The sequence below is a fragment of the Dicentrarchus labrax genome, unplaced genomic scaffold, assembly GCF_905237075.1.
Source record: "Dicentrarchus labrax unplaced genomic scaffold, dlabrax2021, whole genome shotgun sequence".
In the NCBI taxonomy this organism is placed as follows: domain Eukaryota; kingdom Metazoa; phylum Chordata; class Actinopteri; family Moronidae; genus Dicentrarchus; species Dicentrarchus labrax.
This window is the reverse complement of record NW_026136724.1, coordinates 15753025-15766503: the sequence shown is the minus strand read 5'-3', so window position 1 is coordinate 15766503 and position 13479 is coordinate 15753025. Positions and strand designations below refer to the sequence as shown.

General features: G+C 40.7%; 1 protein-coding gene across 5 annotated transcripts in view; it reads left to right on the top strand.

Moving 5' to 3' along the window:
• Window positions 1-1030: 1030 nt before the first annotated feature.
• anks1b (ankyrin repeat and sterile alpha motif domain containing 1B) overlaps window positions 1031-13479 on the top strand; it is a 218406-nt gene continuing 205957 nt past the window's right edge. Inside the window, exon 1 of one of the 5 annotated variants that reach the window (XM_051391662.1) lies at window positions 1031-1734. In XM_051391662.1, the coding sequence (XP_051247622.1) occupies window positions 1604-1734 (131 nt within the window). In that variant the 5' untranslated portion in view covers window positions 1031-1603. The remainder of the gene's footprint in view (window positions 1735-13479) is intronic. The other 4 variants (XM_051391661.1, XM_051391667.1, XM_051391664.1 and 1 more) reach the window with 4 other exon arrangements.

The following is a 13479-nucleotide window of genomic DNA, read 5'->3' as shown; positions in this document are numbered from 1 at the left end:
AAAATATATACACTTTGCTACATAATATATGCATAATATTAGAGTCATATATTAGCTGCCTTTATTTCCAAACATTCAATAATATTCAATGGTTTGTTCAATGGTTTTGTGGGAATATGCACCACTAATGCACATTTTTACAACATTAAAAGGGCCCTGACCTGATCTCGAAAGGGTCCTTGTGTCAAAACCATCCAAATATAACCATCAAAGAAACAATTAAAACATATATATATATATATATATATATATATATATATATATATATGCATACAAATTAACACGTGTTTTGTGGATTACATATTGTATATTCCTTAATTAATTTGTGTGTAATAAAATCAAATCTGGGACTAGTATTCCAGCATAAAAATTAAATCTTTCCATTCTATAAGTCACAAATTTACCTTTAATATAGGGAAAGTGATGGAAAATCTGTGTATCACTGGTTAACTTTCTTTATTTAGCACCTTTCATACAAACATGCAGCCCAAAGTGATTCACATAGCAAATTCAAACAACACGTAAAAACAAAATAAAATTGTGCAAGGCAAAAAAAATGAATAAAATAAAAACAATAAAATGTAAAAGATCGTAGAAATAACACAATACAATAAATAAAATGAAAGAGTAAAACCTAAAAACTAACATTACTCCAAAGTAAAAGCCAGATTTAAAAGTGAGGTTTTTAAAAACAGAGATGTTACATTCTCATGTAATAATATTTTGATTATAAGTTAATTTTATACTCAAAAGTGTAGATTTATTTTAAAGTTGCCCCATTGAATTGAAGATTTTATTTAAATCATTGAGACAAAGTGCCTTAAGACTCTCTGAACTATACATTATACCTTGATTAAATCCCCTTTAAATGAATTAAACTAATTATAATCTATATTTTAGATTTTTGTTGCTGTTGCAGTTGTTGTAACACATCGGGATAAATTACGGTTTTATTTTGAAAGCTGTAACAGGAAGTCCACCGTTTCACTCCGGCTAACTTAACCCCCCGCGTCTCAGGCGACACCGAGAAGCACCGGGCAGTGCGGTAGGTTTCTGGGGTAGAGAGGTGGCGAGTGCAGCGGGACCGGAGAGCGTCTTGTGGAGGCGGACCTTGTTCAACCTCCATCCCTGTATCAGCTGGAGCTTTAAAGGAGGTGGTGGTGGTGGTGGGGGGCAGGAGCGTCTGTTCGGACAAAGAAGGAGTTTGTACGTTTCTTTTTCCTTCTTTCTGTTTTTTTTAAAAACCAGGGTTTACTGTTTTACTTCACACTAAAGGGATTCGCTTCGGAGCCCCAGGTTTCCCCACCTACCTACCACCCCTGCAGCGCTTGTTTGCACTGGGGTTTACACCGGGGGAGGTTATAAGGCACCAGGGGAGCAGTGCACGTCCAAAACCTGCGCTGCAGCATCAGTAACACCTAGAGCACCGTGCAGCAGCAGCAAGCAGCAGCAAGCAAGCAGCAAGCATGCAGTGAGAGGAAATCCTTTCAGATGCTTTCCCACCTCAGACAGTGAGAGCAAAAAGGGGGTCGGAGGGGAGGAGGATATATGGGAGATTTGTTGGATATTCATCACTCCTTCGTTGCAAAAACTTGTGTCCGGGATGGGGAAGGAGCAGGAGCTGCTGGAAGCCGCCCGGACCGGGAATGTCGCCGTTGTGGAGAAATTATTGAGTGGGAAGAAGGGGATACTGGGGTCAGGCTCCGGCTCCATCCCTCTGCCCAACCTACTGAGGTAAGCAGCCGCTCTCATCTCCTTCTTATGACCGCTAAAGTGTCCTGGGAGCCCCCCCCATTGGGGTGCTGCTGGGGGGATTCCCATGCTGCAAAATTAGGCATAATTCAGCTTTCCTCATTGGTTAATGCACTAGAAATTAGCCACGGAGCCAGTACAACAGTCCCAGCTGCAGTGAGAGCACAATATATATATATATATATTTAGTGCTGTATCAGCTGCACATTTCTTTTCATATGGTGGCCCTGAGGTAGAAAATAAAAAAAACACGATAAAATACACTACATTTGTGTTTTCAAGAGCTGTGTGCAGGGTTGCAACATGCTGCAGGAGAGAGGAGAAAGAAAAGGAACTCTGTTATGCAAACTCAAAGAGTTTTTTGTGAAGCAAATAACACTTTAAAAAAAAATAAAGATAAAGATAGATAGAATAGATTGAATAGCTGCAGGCCAAATATATATATTAAAAAAAGCACATACTGTATCTTTGACAGAATCTATCAATACGTCACTTAAAGGTTAGTCATCTCCTGTCCTCTGTGGGTTGCCAGTGTCGCTTTGAGTGTTGCCCAGCACAAAAAGGAAGGAACAGGCAGTACCTTCAGCCCCACGACACTTGACAGCTGTCAAATTGTTGATTACTTGAACAGCGAGTGTGATTCCTGGATGATGGAGGCATTTTGTATCGACTCTAGTTTGTGCTTTGTGCTTATATGCAAGGAGTGTGTTATGTATTTGTAGTGACTGTGCTGGCATTTAAGGTCTTCTTGGACGTCGCCGTGGTGTTTTTGTATTGCACTATGTCTGCTCACATGATGCCACTGAGGCCTGACGTGCAGGAAGTCCAAGACCACGTGGATTTCCTGAAAAGATGGTGTGTGGATTTGGCTCAAATTGGCTGCTTTTTGAGTTTTAAAATCACTTGCATTGCCTCCACTTGCTGTTTAAGAAGACATGGATGTTGCTTATGTCAACAGGTTAACAGGTGGCAGGGTGTTCGATTGCTTTAGATTTCACCTTATCGCTTTGATTAGAAGATAAATTACATTATTTTTAGTATCTGGTGATGTGACTGTGTGGAGCCGTTTGAAAAATGAGCTCCTAAATTGGTAAAAGATTACAAAATCTTCACATTCGAGACCCACTCGAAGCCTCTTTTCCTTTCCAAAACTCAAACCACAAAAGGCTTCAATCTGGCTTCGAGGGGGAACAACTGCTGAGGATATTATTGTCCCCCCCTTCCTCCTCCTCCTCCTCCTCCTTCTCCCACTCACCCTCCTCTCTGCTGAGGCTGAGGCTGAGCCAGGTGATTAGGAGATCAAAGGCTGGGGGGCGTCCGGGAGGAGTACCGCCTCGGGCCCATCGAGTAGAGAGCGTCTCACGACCGGGGCTGAGGTCGGGAGGACGCCAGCCACTAGCACACTGAGCCAAGAGCTTCTCAAACCAGGGGAGGACTCCTGCAAAGGGCAAGAACTGAACTTGTTTAAGTTTAATTTAAACACTTTAATTCACTGGAAGTTTGTTCCAGGAGTGTTAAAAAATACAGTTTGTGCTCAGAGGCTTCCCCCTTCGTCCAAATGTGAACCGAGCTTTGAGCTTTCTTTGAGTTTTCTGACATTATAGCAGTTGTTGATTGTTAATCCTCTGTGAGTACTGCATCTAATGGAAACTGCAAAGAAGAAGTAAGAAGCAAAATCTGGTTCACAACCGGCTGCAACAAGTGGGGTCGAGATGTGGTGAATTGACACCCACGTTTTAATTATGTCTGTTTGTTTCTGTTCATCTTTTTCTGCGCAGAGTTTCCTCTTTGAGATAATATAAAGGTTTAGGTGGGGGAAGGAGTTCACTCAAGTGGCTTTGCATGCAGAAGTAGGCTTGCTGCGTAAAAGCTGTGTCCCAATTTCATATTGCTCCATGCAAACTGTGTACAGAAGTGTTTACTAATTGTCCTTAATTAGCGGTGGCGGCTTTAGGGATGTTGGTCAGTCCACCACTTTGTTCCAGACTGAAATATCTCAACAACTATCAGATGGATTGCTGTGAAGTTTTGTACATCCATTCATGGTCCATGAAGGATGAATCCTACTGACTTTGGTGATTCTCTGACTTTTTCTACTAATGATACAGTCATCGTGCTGCTGTTGTGCGTGTCGGCTCACTGGAAAGGCTCGGCTACACTAAATGGAACAGGACCCTTAATTAGCATCATTGCGAACACCTGTGTTTACCTCACTTTGATGTCAAAATGGCTGCTGTGAAACAGGTCTAACTTTGGTTTGTGTTTAATTATCTGCAAAGCTACGGCATTCCTGTCAGCCTCAGCTGTACTGTGTGTTTTATGCTAATTAGCTAATGATAGGGCGTGGTGAGGTCATATTTCTGGAGCTTTCAGCCACATCTCATGGCTTTCATCAGGAGATGCCGTTTGCTCGGGTTGTCATGGAGCTATCATGTGACCTACATCAACAACAAAGTCAAAAAGCGAGTATTTTTAGTATGCATAAGGACTGAGTACTTTATTTTGTCACTTTTCCCGTGTGAACACCCTCAAAACTTCATTATAATTAGTGTGTATCGTAGACTTTCACGTTGGATGTTTGTCCTTCACGCCATGAATTTCTGTTGATAAAAGGGACTTAACGGAATATATACACCCAATTTGTTACTGTATGTATCTCATCTCCCACGTCCCAAAACTGTAAACATTGTTGCATCGCATGTTTGCTTTGCACATTAGAATTTAATTGAATTTATTGAAGGACGGTGATTATTTACAGAACGCTGAATTCATTTGAAGCTCACTGAGGAGATTAAGAATGACACAACCAAAGGAAAACGTTGGGAGAGCAATCACAATAATAGTTCAAGAAACAACACACAACAGACAGAACAAAACTCAGACTGATATGGAGAGTGAAGGCGAGGTCAGATGCATTATGGGTGGAAAAAAAACAGTAGGTTTTGGCGTCGTGTCAGTGTCAGTGAGTTATGTCTACTGTGTTACACACACTTGGGTTTTACTGGGTCAAGACACCGGTACACGAGCCGACGTGTCTGCACATCTGTGTCTGAGTGACCAGTGGTGTGACGCACCTCCTAATAGAGAGCTATGTTGTACTTTTACCAGATGAGTGAGTCCACACAGAGGTCACAGCGGAGGAGTGTGCGCGGAGGCTAATGTTATGGGAATGATGTCCGGGAATCAATGCATACTTTCCCATCTTAAGGCCTCTGAGCCATTCGTAGCATTCCTAAGTCATGAGGTTCCTCTTTTCACTGAGGGAATCGCACTAAACCTCCAAGTGGGACGTGAACATGCACCCACATACTGTATACACACACACACACACACACACACACACACACACACACAAGCACAGGATGCAGAGAAGATGATACTCTGGCTGTAATGCAGCAGTTTGGTGGTGTGGAGCAGAGCACACCAACACACACGTGCACAGTGGAAAATCAATACTGGATGATCTCATTGCTGTTTTAATGGGTCATATTCTCTTGTAGATGACCTGCACTGTACACGGACCACTGTGTGTTTGTGGGTTTCGGTGCTAGAAGGGGAAAACACTTCCTTTTTAAAATGCTTTAACATAGCTGTCAACACATCCAGCTATAAGTCGGATCATACTGGGGAAATGTAGACGATACGGTATCATACTGGGATATATCCTGTGGCTTTAATTGTGTTTAAAAGAAGGGAACATTACATACATGTAACATAAACTGCATTTAGATGCATTTAATAGCAAGTGCTTCTTCCTAGAGTGTCCATATTGCAAAAACCATCATCTAAGAAGGTAGGAAGATAGACTTTAAGCTATTCCTGTGATGTATTTGTTCGCACAGGGTTTGTATTTGCTATATAGTCATTTTAATTCCCTCTGAGGTTTGATATGTACTGGAAGCAATCCCTACTTGATGCCCTGTTAGTGTTGTCTCTGTGTGCCTCTCTCTCGTCCTAGGACTATGGGAGTACTGGCAAGTAACCCTGAACACACAGCTAACTGCTGTACCAATAACATTTTAACTGTGTTGTATTGTCCTTGGTGACCTCTCTGTTCAGTTATGTGCATTTGTGTCCCACTGGAACAAAATACAAAAAGACAATTGAAAAAGAAAGTTTAAAAAAAGGTGGATTTTAAGCATTTTATTATGGTTTTTTTTGCACATTTTTCTCCCCCAATACTGATTCCAGTACCCACACTCATGTAATCTGCTGATACAGAAATCTCTTTCCCCAAACTTACAATTTGTTCACTGTGACTGAATGTAACTTACAGCAAAAACACTGAAATTTGTAACAAAATTGAAGAAGAAATTGCATTCGATATTGATTGGTCACATCTGGCTGATACCCGATCCGCTCAATCCGGTCTATACTAGCACTGATACCAATCTGGTGGATCAGATTAGTGTTACCAGTGTATCTCTCGTGTAAATGCAACTGTATCTTTCTTGAAGATTGGTTGGAAGGAACCACAAACCAAACAGGAGAAGCTGGGACAGATTAAAGGACCAGTGTGTAGGATTTAGTGGCATTTAGTGGTGAAGTGGCAGATTGCAACCATTTGAATACTGCTCAGCCTTCCAAGCGGGGAGTAGAAATTACTGTGGCTTTGAAACCCTCAGTAGGTTAAAAACAGCTCATTCAAAGATTATTATCACTTATTTTCAAGTGATTATACAGTAATATAAACATACTTATTAATATTATATTCCATTTCTTCCAATAGATCCTCCTAAATGTTACCCGCTGGACCTTTAAAGGCAAAGATATAAAATATCTTATGCAACACATTACCGTAAACTTACTTTTTATTGCTTTTTATGGGGGAAGGTCACCCTAAACGATAAAGTTGGCGAGGATTAATAACACTGTTGGATTGCTACGGATACATATGTTCATATACGCACGCAGCTTTTCGTAGCACTAGCACCGCGTGTGTTGAGGAAATGAGGATAGATGCATGTTCTGTGTGTGACAACATACTGACTGTGATGGACTGACGGGTGATTGAAAGCTGATACACTCAAAGAGAATGAGTCATGATACAGCAGATGGTGGCTGATCCCATCTCACTCTCTCACGCTCAATGTTCACGGGGGGAAAGCCCATCTTGTTTTTGTGTGTGTGTGTGTGTGTGTGTGTGTGTGTGTGTGGCTAGGTGTGTTTACCTCCCTCCTCCTTAGCAAACAAACAACCTTTAAGTGGAATGAAGTGACTCCCAGAAGAGACGCACGCTCAACACTTGTGTATGGACTCTCTGTTTTAATTGGCATCCTCACAGGCGGTCTCCCCTGACGTTTATTTTCTGATGTCCTCCCCTGCTTGTGTTGGAGAGTCTTTGTACTGCGCTCTGTCGTCGTAGCTCACAGCATGGGGCTCTTTTTGTGTGTGTGTGTGTGTGTGTGTGTGTGTGTGTGTGTGTGTGTAGTGGTGGTTTCAGTGTCTTCCAATGAGGATGAAGAGCGAGAAAAGAACTCTGTTTATTTTTCTCAAGTTGTTTCACGGCCGCAACACTTTAGCTCTCCGATTCCGGAAACGGCAAATCAGACAACCAAAACCAAGTCTGGCAGGCCACGTCTTTGTGTGTGTGTGTGTGTGTGTGTGTGTGTGTGTGTGTGTGTGTGTGTGTGTTTTTGTGAGGCCAAGTGTGTGACATAACCACTGTCCTTGCATAACCACCACTAGTATTCACTGTTTCGTGTGTGTTTGTTTGGTGAGCATTAAGGGTGAAAGCTGATGGGGGGGGGGGGAATCCAAGAGCAACATGTGGTCCAGGACTCTTAAACTGGGTCAAAGGTTAACTGTGGAGAATGCAAGTCATATTGAGGACTGGATTAAGAAGGACCACACGCTCACACTAGCTAAGAGCATCTGCGTGTCACAGAGTCATCATTGAGCATTTGGGATTTACTGTGACAAATTGTACGTTTTTTAAATTTGGTGCTTTATGTGTAAATCTCATGGTTTGGTGGGCGGTATATGTGTTAAAGAGCTGAAACTAGTTGATTAATTGATTAATCAACTCGTTATTGGACAAGACTTTAATGGGCAACAAACAACTATTAATTTTTTCAGAGAGGAAGACCTCTGAAGAGCTAGATTCTTCATTAAATCATCTATAGATGGAGGGCCTTATTCCATGGTTATCCCACTTGACAATAAGCAAGATTTTACTGGATTTTTTGTTTTTTGTATAACTAATATTTATAGTTTTTGTCATTTATAAAAGCAAGAAAGCCTTAAATTCTCTCTTTCTAGTCTCTCAAGTGTGACGATGTAATGCTTTTCTTTACCATACGTGATAGTAAACTGAACATCTTTGAGTTTTGGACAAAACAAACAATTGGATTCTTTTGCTTTGGGCTCTGGAAACATATGAAGGGAAACTTTTTCTACAATTTCTTGGAATTTTATGTGCAAAACAATTAATTGATTGTTAAGAAAATGCAGTACTGGGAAATCTTTTCAATTCAATTTAACTTTATTGACACAAACTCACATATTATAGCATGATGTCAGTATTGCGTCACTATTGGTGCTGAAATCACTTATGACTTAAGAAAATTGGAGGTTTCACAAAGATTTTATTCTTTTATGTTCAAAATTTGTTGTGTTTTCTCCTGCAAGAAGAATACTTTTTTGTCATAACTTACAGTAAACAAGGTCCTCTTGATTTCTTTTGTGTGTGTACCCTTATTTTCACTTGTATAAAGTCTGAGAAACTCCAGCGACATTGCAGATTTTCTGCATGGATGCATTATTATTTGCATCAGGAGTCATTCAGTGAATCTCTGGCCATAATCTTTGCTTTAGTTCGGGTTCAACAGTGGCGTCAGTGCATTGAGTTTGTCTGGAGCCACACTGATCGAGAGGGGAAGAAGGTGTGAAAGTGTGTATGTATGTGCATGTATGTGTGTGTGTGTGTGTGTGTGTGTGTGTGTGTGTGTGTGTGTGTGTGTGTGTGTGTGTGTGTGTGTGTGTGTGTGATCAAACTCAGAGGCTTCTTACATCTCCATTAGGGTCCGGGCCAAACTCTGCCGCAGCATCCTGCCAAGAAACTGAGACCTCCATACTCGCCAAGACACACACACACACTCTCTCTCTGTCTTGCTCTCTAAGCCTCTGTCGCTCTTTGTTCCTCCCTCAATCTAAATCTTTGTTTTTTTGTCTGAGTCTCAAATCTCTCTCTCTTTCCCTCCATCTGGTGCCCTGGATTCTCTGTCAATATCTCTCTATGGCGTCCTCCTCCATCACTCACTTTACTCCACAATCTCTCCTCCTCCCTCTACTCCTCTCCAGAGACGGACGATCCAGCCTCCCTACTGTCGCTCTTTATCGGTCTCTCCTCCCTCTGCTCTCTACCTATAAAAAAACTACACCCTTCTCTCTCTCACTCACCACTACATCTGTTATCTCCATGTGGGAACATCTTTTACCCATCATGCCTCTCGGCGCGACACCGGCGTTGGTTGACGGTGGCAAATGAGGAATTCGGGGAATCCGCAGCTCTTCTGAGAACTGCTTCTCCCTATAACCTGTAACAACCTGAGATTTATTGCTATTGGCCAGGTCACGTCAGGAAAGGGAGTGATGTAGTGGTGAATAAAAACGGGACTGAGCTATGACCTCCAGGTGGTGATTGTTAAATGTAAAAAAAAAAATCATAAATATAGACAAAAGAGTCAAGAAACTGTTCAGGAATAGTCACATTTGCATAGCTTAGCTTCAATAATTTGGTGTCTAAGTGATAAAGTAGCAGCTTCTGCTCTGATGCCTCCTTCAGCACTTGCAGATTAATACTTGTTAGTAGCTTACAATGTTCACACATCTTCTCACATGTTCCACAAGTGCATATTAAGTTACGTAGCAATTCTTAAAATCATATGTCCTCATATAATCGCAATCCCCCGGGTGATAAAGTTGTACATTTGTCAGCTTTATAAGGAAGTTAATTACCACTTTAGTAAGACCTGTCAGTACAAACATGCAAGTGGATGCAAATAGAAATCACCCGTTTCTACTTGAGAACTTGAGCACTAACCCGTTTTTTTTTTTACTTTTTGACCCATGAGGAAAAACAATTGACTGGAGGAAATACACAGAAAGAACTGGAGTTCCTGGTCAGTCCTGATATCTGTCACATAAACACACACAGAGACAAGCACACACTAGCAATAAAGTCTGTATAGTTGGTACATTAGCCGCTTGTGGCAAAAAAATGTTCAGTCAAATTCACATGAATAACGTTGATCTAAATTAACATGTTATAATGTTGTCTATACATACTATAGATCCTCTATACATCCAGTAATTAAGCAAAGGGACAAATTCTTTCATGAGTTTCGATCTGTGAACGTCGCTAAAATGTCCGAATAACAATTTGAGTCGAATTTGTGATTTGGCAGCACAGGTTTGAAAGATTCAACTTTAGTTAGCAGAACTCGGGCCAACTTTGTGCCAGAGTCGACCCTTGCCGAGTTTTGGTACTTTATTAATTATGAGTCTGGCATGAATGTGGCAACAAGATGTGGTAGATTAAGGCGGTTTGGCATAGCATTTTTGGGCTGTCTGGGTAACTTCTCGTTAGACTTTATATTGCTCATAAAGGAGCATATACATACACGTAATGCACAATTTAAAAGGTGAAAAAAGTGCATTTAAGTAACTTTAATTGTTTATATTTTGACCCTCAACCTCTACCTGTTTGGTATTTGATTGATTGAACATTGGATTTGTGTCTGTTAATCTAAATATGAATTGAATAAATACTCTTCTATGTCAACTAGAGACCACTTAGAGTAGCACCAGTTGGAAAAATACCAACAGATTGCTCAAACAGAAGCTTTCTTGGACATTTTTATTATGTTATGTTATTCTTAACTAATATGCCATATGTAATTGATTTAAAACGTCTTGGAAAGCTTTAGTTTTTGTGAAATCTGTGTCAGTCACCGCTGTTGTGGCTTGTTGCTTAAACACGTAATGAAAGACGTAATTCAAGCTGGTAAAGTGCTAAATCCATTACCAGGAGAGTGTTGCTGGGAATTTCTTGTTAATTTAATTCTCTCATGACTTTCCCCTTTGTTAGCGTCAGCATAAGTAGATTTCGCACACTTCCTGTTCTGGTCATGTCGTGTTTGGTCCTGAAGAGGCAAACATGTTGATACTGAGTGGAGGAGACTCATGCAGGGACGGAGGGAGAGGTGTGACGTCCAGTCTGTCACACTAATCTACAAGTCTGTGACCCCACATAACACTGCAAGTGTTGTGGAGACACACACACACACACACACACACACACACACACACACACACACACACACACACACACACACACACATTCCAGCCGGCTCCCTGCTCTCTGATAGATGGCAGTAGTTAATGAAGCGCTGCTTTTGAAGTAGATAAGATGTGGAGAGAAGAGGGCTAGAAATGCTAATGTCATTATGTGGTTAGCGCAAGGGCTACGCTGGAAGGCATCGGAGGGAAGTTATGCATGCAAGTGTGTGTCTGTGTGTTTCGGTGGGTTGGACTCGTATGAGCTTTTGAAGTCCAAATCCTGATATATTTTTAAATGAAACTGACAAGACTGTGTTTTGTGCCCATATTCAGTATTTCTGAGTTTGGCATTTTTCATGCCAAAGCCTTCCAGTTACACTTTTTTGCCAAATAATAGGCCACTACATCTTCTACTGCTACTAATAATAATGTTGATAACACACACCCATGCAGTCCATTTGTAGCTTGATATCACATAAAAATCAATCAATTTGCTGGATATTTTTGTGCCTAATTGGCCGTAATTGCCCCTTTTTAGCTTAATTGCTTTATATGTGGGGACACAGTGGTTGCAGTAGGTCCCAGTTCAGTAGGCTGAGCAACCAAAGTAAATCAGGCGGTGAGACAGGTTAACAATTTAGCCAGATTTAGGGATTTTTCCTGGTTCAACTTTGACCTGCTGTACTTACTATATGTGTCTGTTCTCGATTTAGTCCCAGAAACGTCAACACACAAGTCAGTTACACTCAGGAACTAAAAGCTCCTTTTCACCACATCATGAGAAGCATGACGATCAGGCAAATTAGGCTGATAAAGAATTAAACAGCAGGTTTTTTGAGACCATGTTTTTGCATTTGACGACAACAACAGTGAATCATCTTGTCGTCGTTTGTGTCTGCAACTGTGTGCTGTTTAAAATGGGGGCATCCAGACGTGAAAATGGAGAATAAAAGTGTTTGAAATGATAGAAGACGACCTCCAAAGTAGCATCAAAGTAATGGTTTTTACTTTAAAGTTACAGTTTCTCTTGTCTTGCTCATTAGACATTGTTTAAATATCACAAACGTTACAAGAAATTCTTTAACAGAAGTAAAAACCAGTGCTGTTTACAGTCTTAATGAGGCATGTTGCAGATAGTTTCTGATCCGTCCGAAAGGCCTCACGAACAGGGACTGCAACCCAGGAACCAAAACTGGAATCAGGTCACAGGTTCCTGGAAAGGTCATAGGGTCAAAACGAGCCAGTAGATATATCGATCGTATTCTGAAATCGATGTACTTGCAGCCGTCTCTTACTCAATATGCTAGAAGTATGTTGAAACTTTCCATTTACTTTGGGTTTGTTTTTTATGATGTGGGCTCAGTTGGGAAATCTTAAGGCTAATAGCATACAATGATAGTTTAGACCAGTGCTTCCCTGCCCTTTAGTGACCCCTGAATACAAAGCAGTGTATACTTTAGACCCCTCATTACACGGTGCAGGTCAATGAGGTGTGCACAGTTCAGTTTTAAGATAGATTTTTCTTTTGCAGACTGTTTTATTTGAATCATTTTTAGAGGCATGGAGAAGTAAAACTATTCAGTATTTCACATAAAAGAAGCGAAGATTAGACAACAACATTAGCTCAATCTTGTGTAGCAGAATTTAGATGTTCCTACCCAGGTAGTCATCATGCGGTCCCCTCAGGTTCATCTTGTGACCTACGTTGGGAACCATTGTTGTACTGGCAGCATTTTGGGGAAAAAGCCCTTTCCTGTTCCAACATGAACACAGCCCATCAAGAGATTATTTTCCCAGTTTAGTGTGGAAGAACTTGACTGGCCTCAACCCCACCCAACACCTTGGGGATGAACTGGATCAGTGGCTTACTTCACAATCCAAAACCTTGTTGAAAGCCTTTAGGAAAGCATAAATGCGGTTATAGCATCAGATTAATGTCCACATGCTTTTTGGCCATGTGGCATAAACTCTGAAGCCAGTTCAAATGGCTGTGTGGTAACAATGCTGGTAAGAGGAGCCCGTGTTTCTTTGCATGGGGTCTTTTGTTTCAGGCAAAGACACAATTGGAAACAAAAAGAATAAACTCCCTTTTATGTATAGAAAAAAAAAACTCTCTCCAAAAAAATATATTGAAAAAAAAAAAAATACCTGCCCCCCCCAAAAAAACACCCCACTATAAAAAAAAACTAAACCCCCCCCCTAAAAAAAAAAAACCTTTGTTTTTTTTTTTCCCTCCCAAGAAAACAACCCCCCCCAAAAATAGGGCTTTCCCCCCTCCCACCACAAACAAAAACTTAAAAAAAAAAGGGCGAAAAAAATATCCCCAAATGTTTTTTTGTTTTAAATTAAACACCAAAACAAAAAAAAAAAAATAATAATATTACTTTTTTGTTTTTAAAAACAAAAAAAAAAAAAAGTTTTTTTTGTAAAACAATTATTTTAATA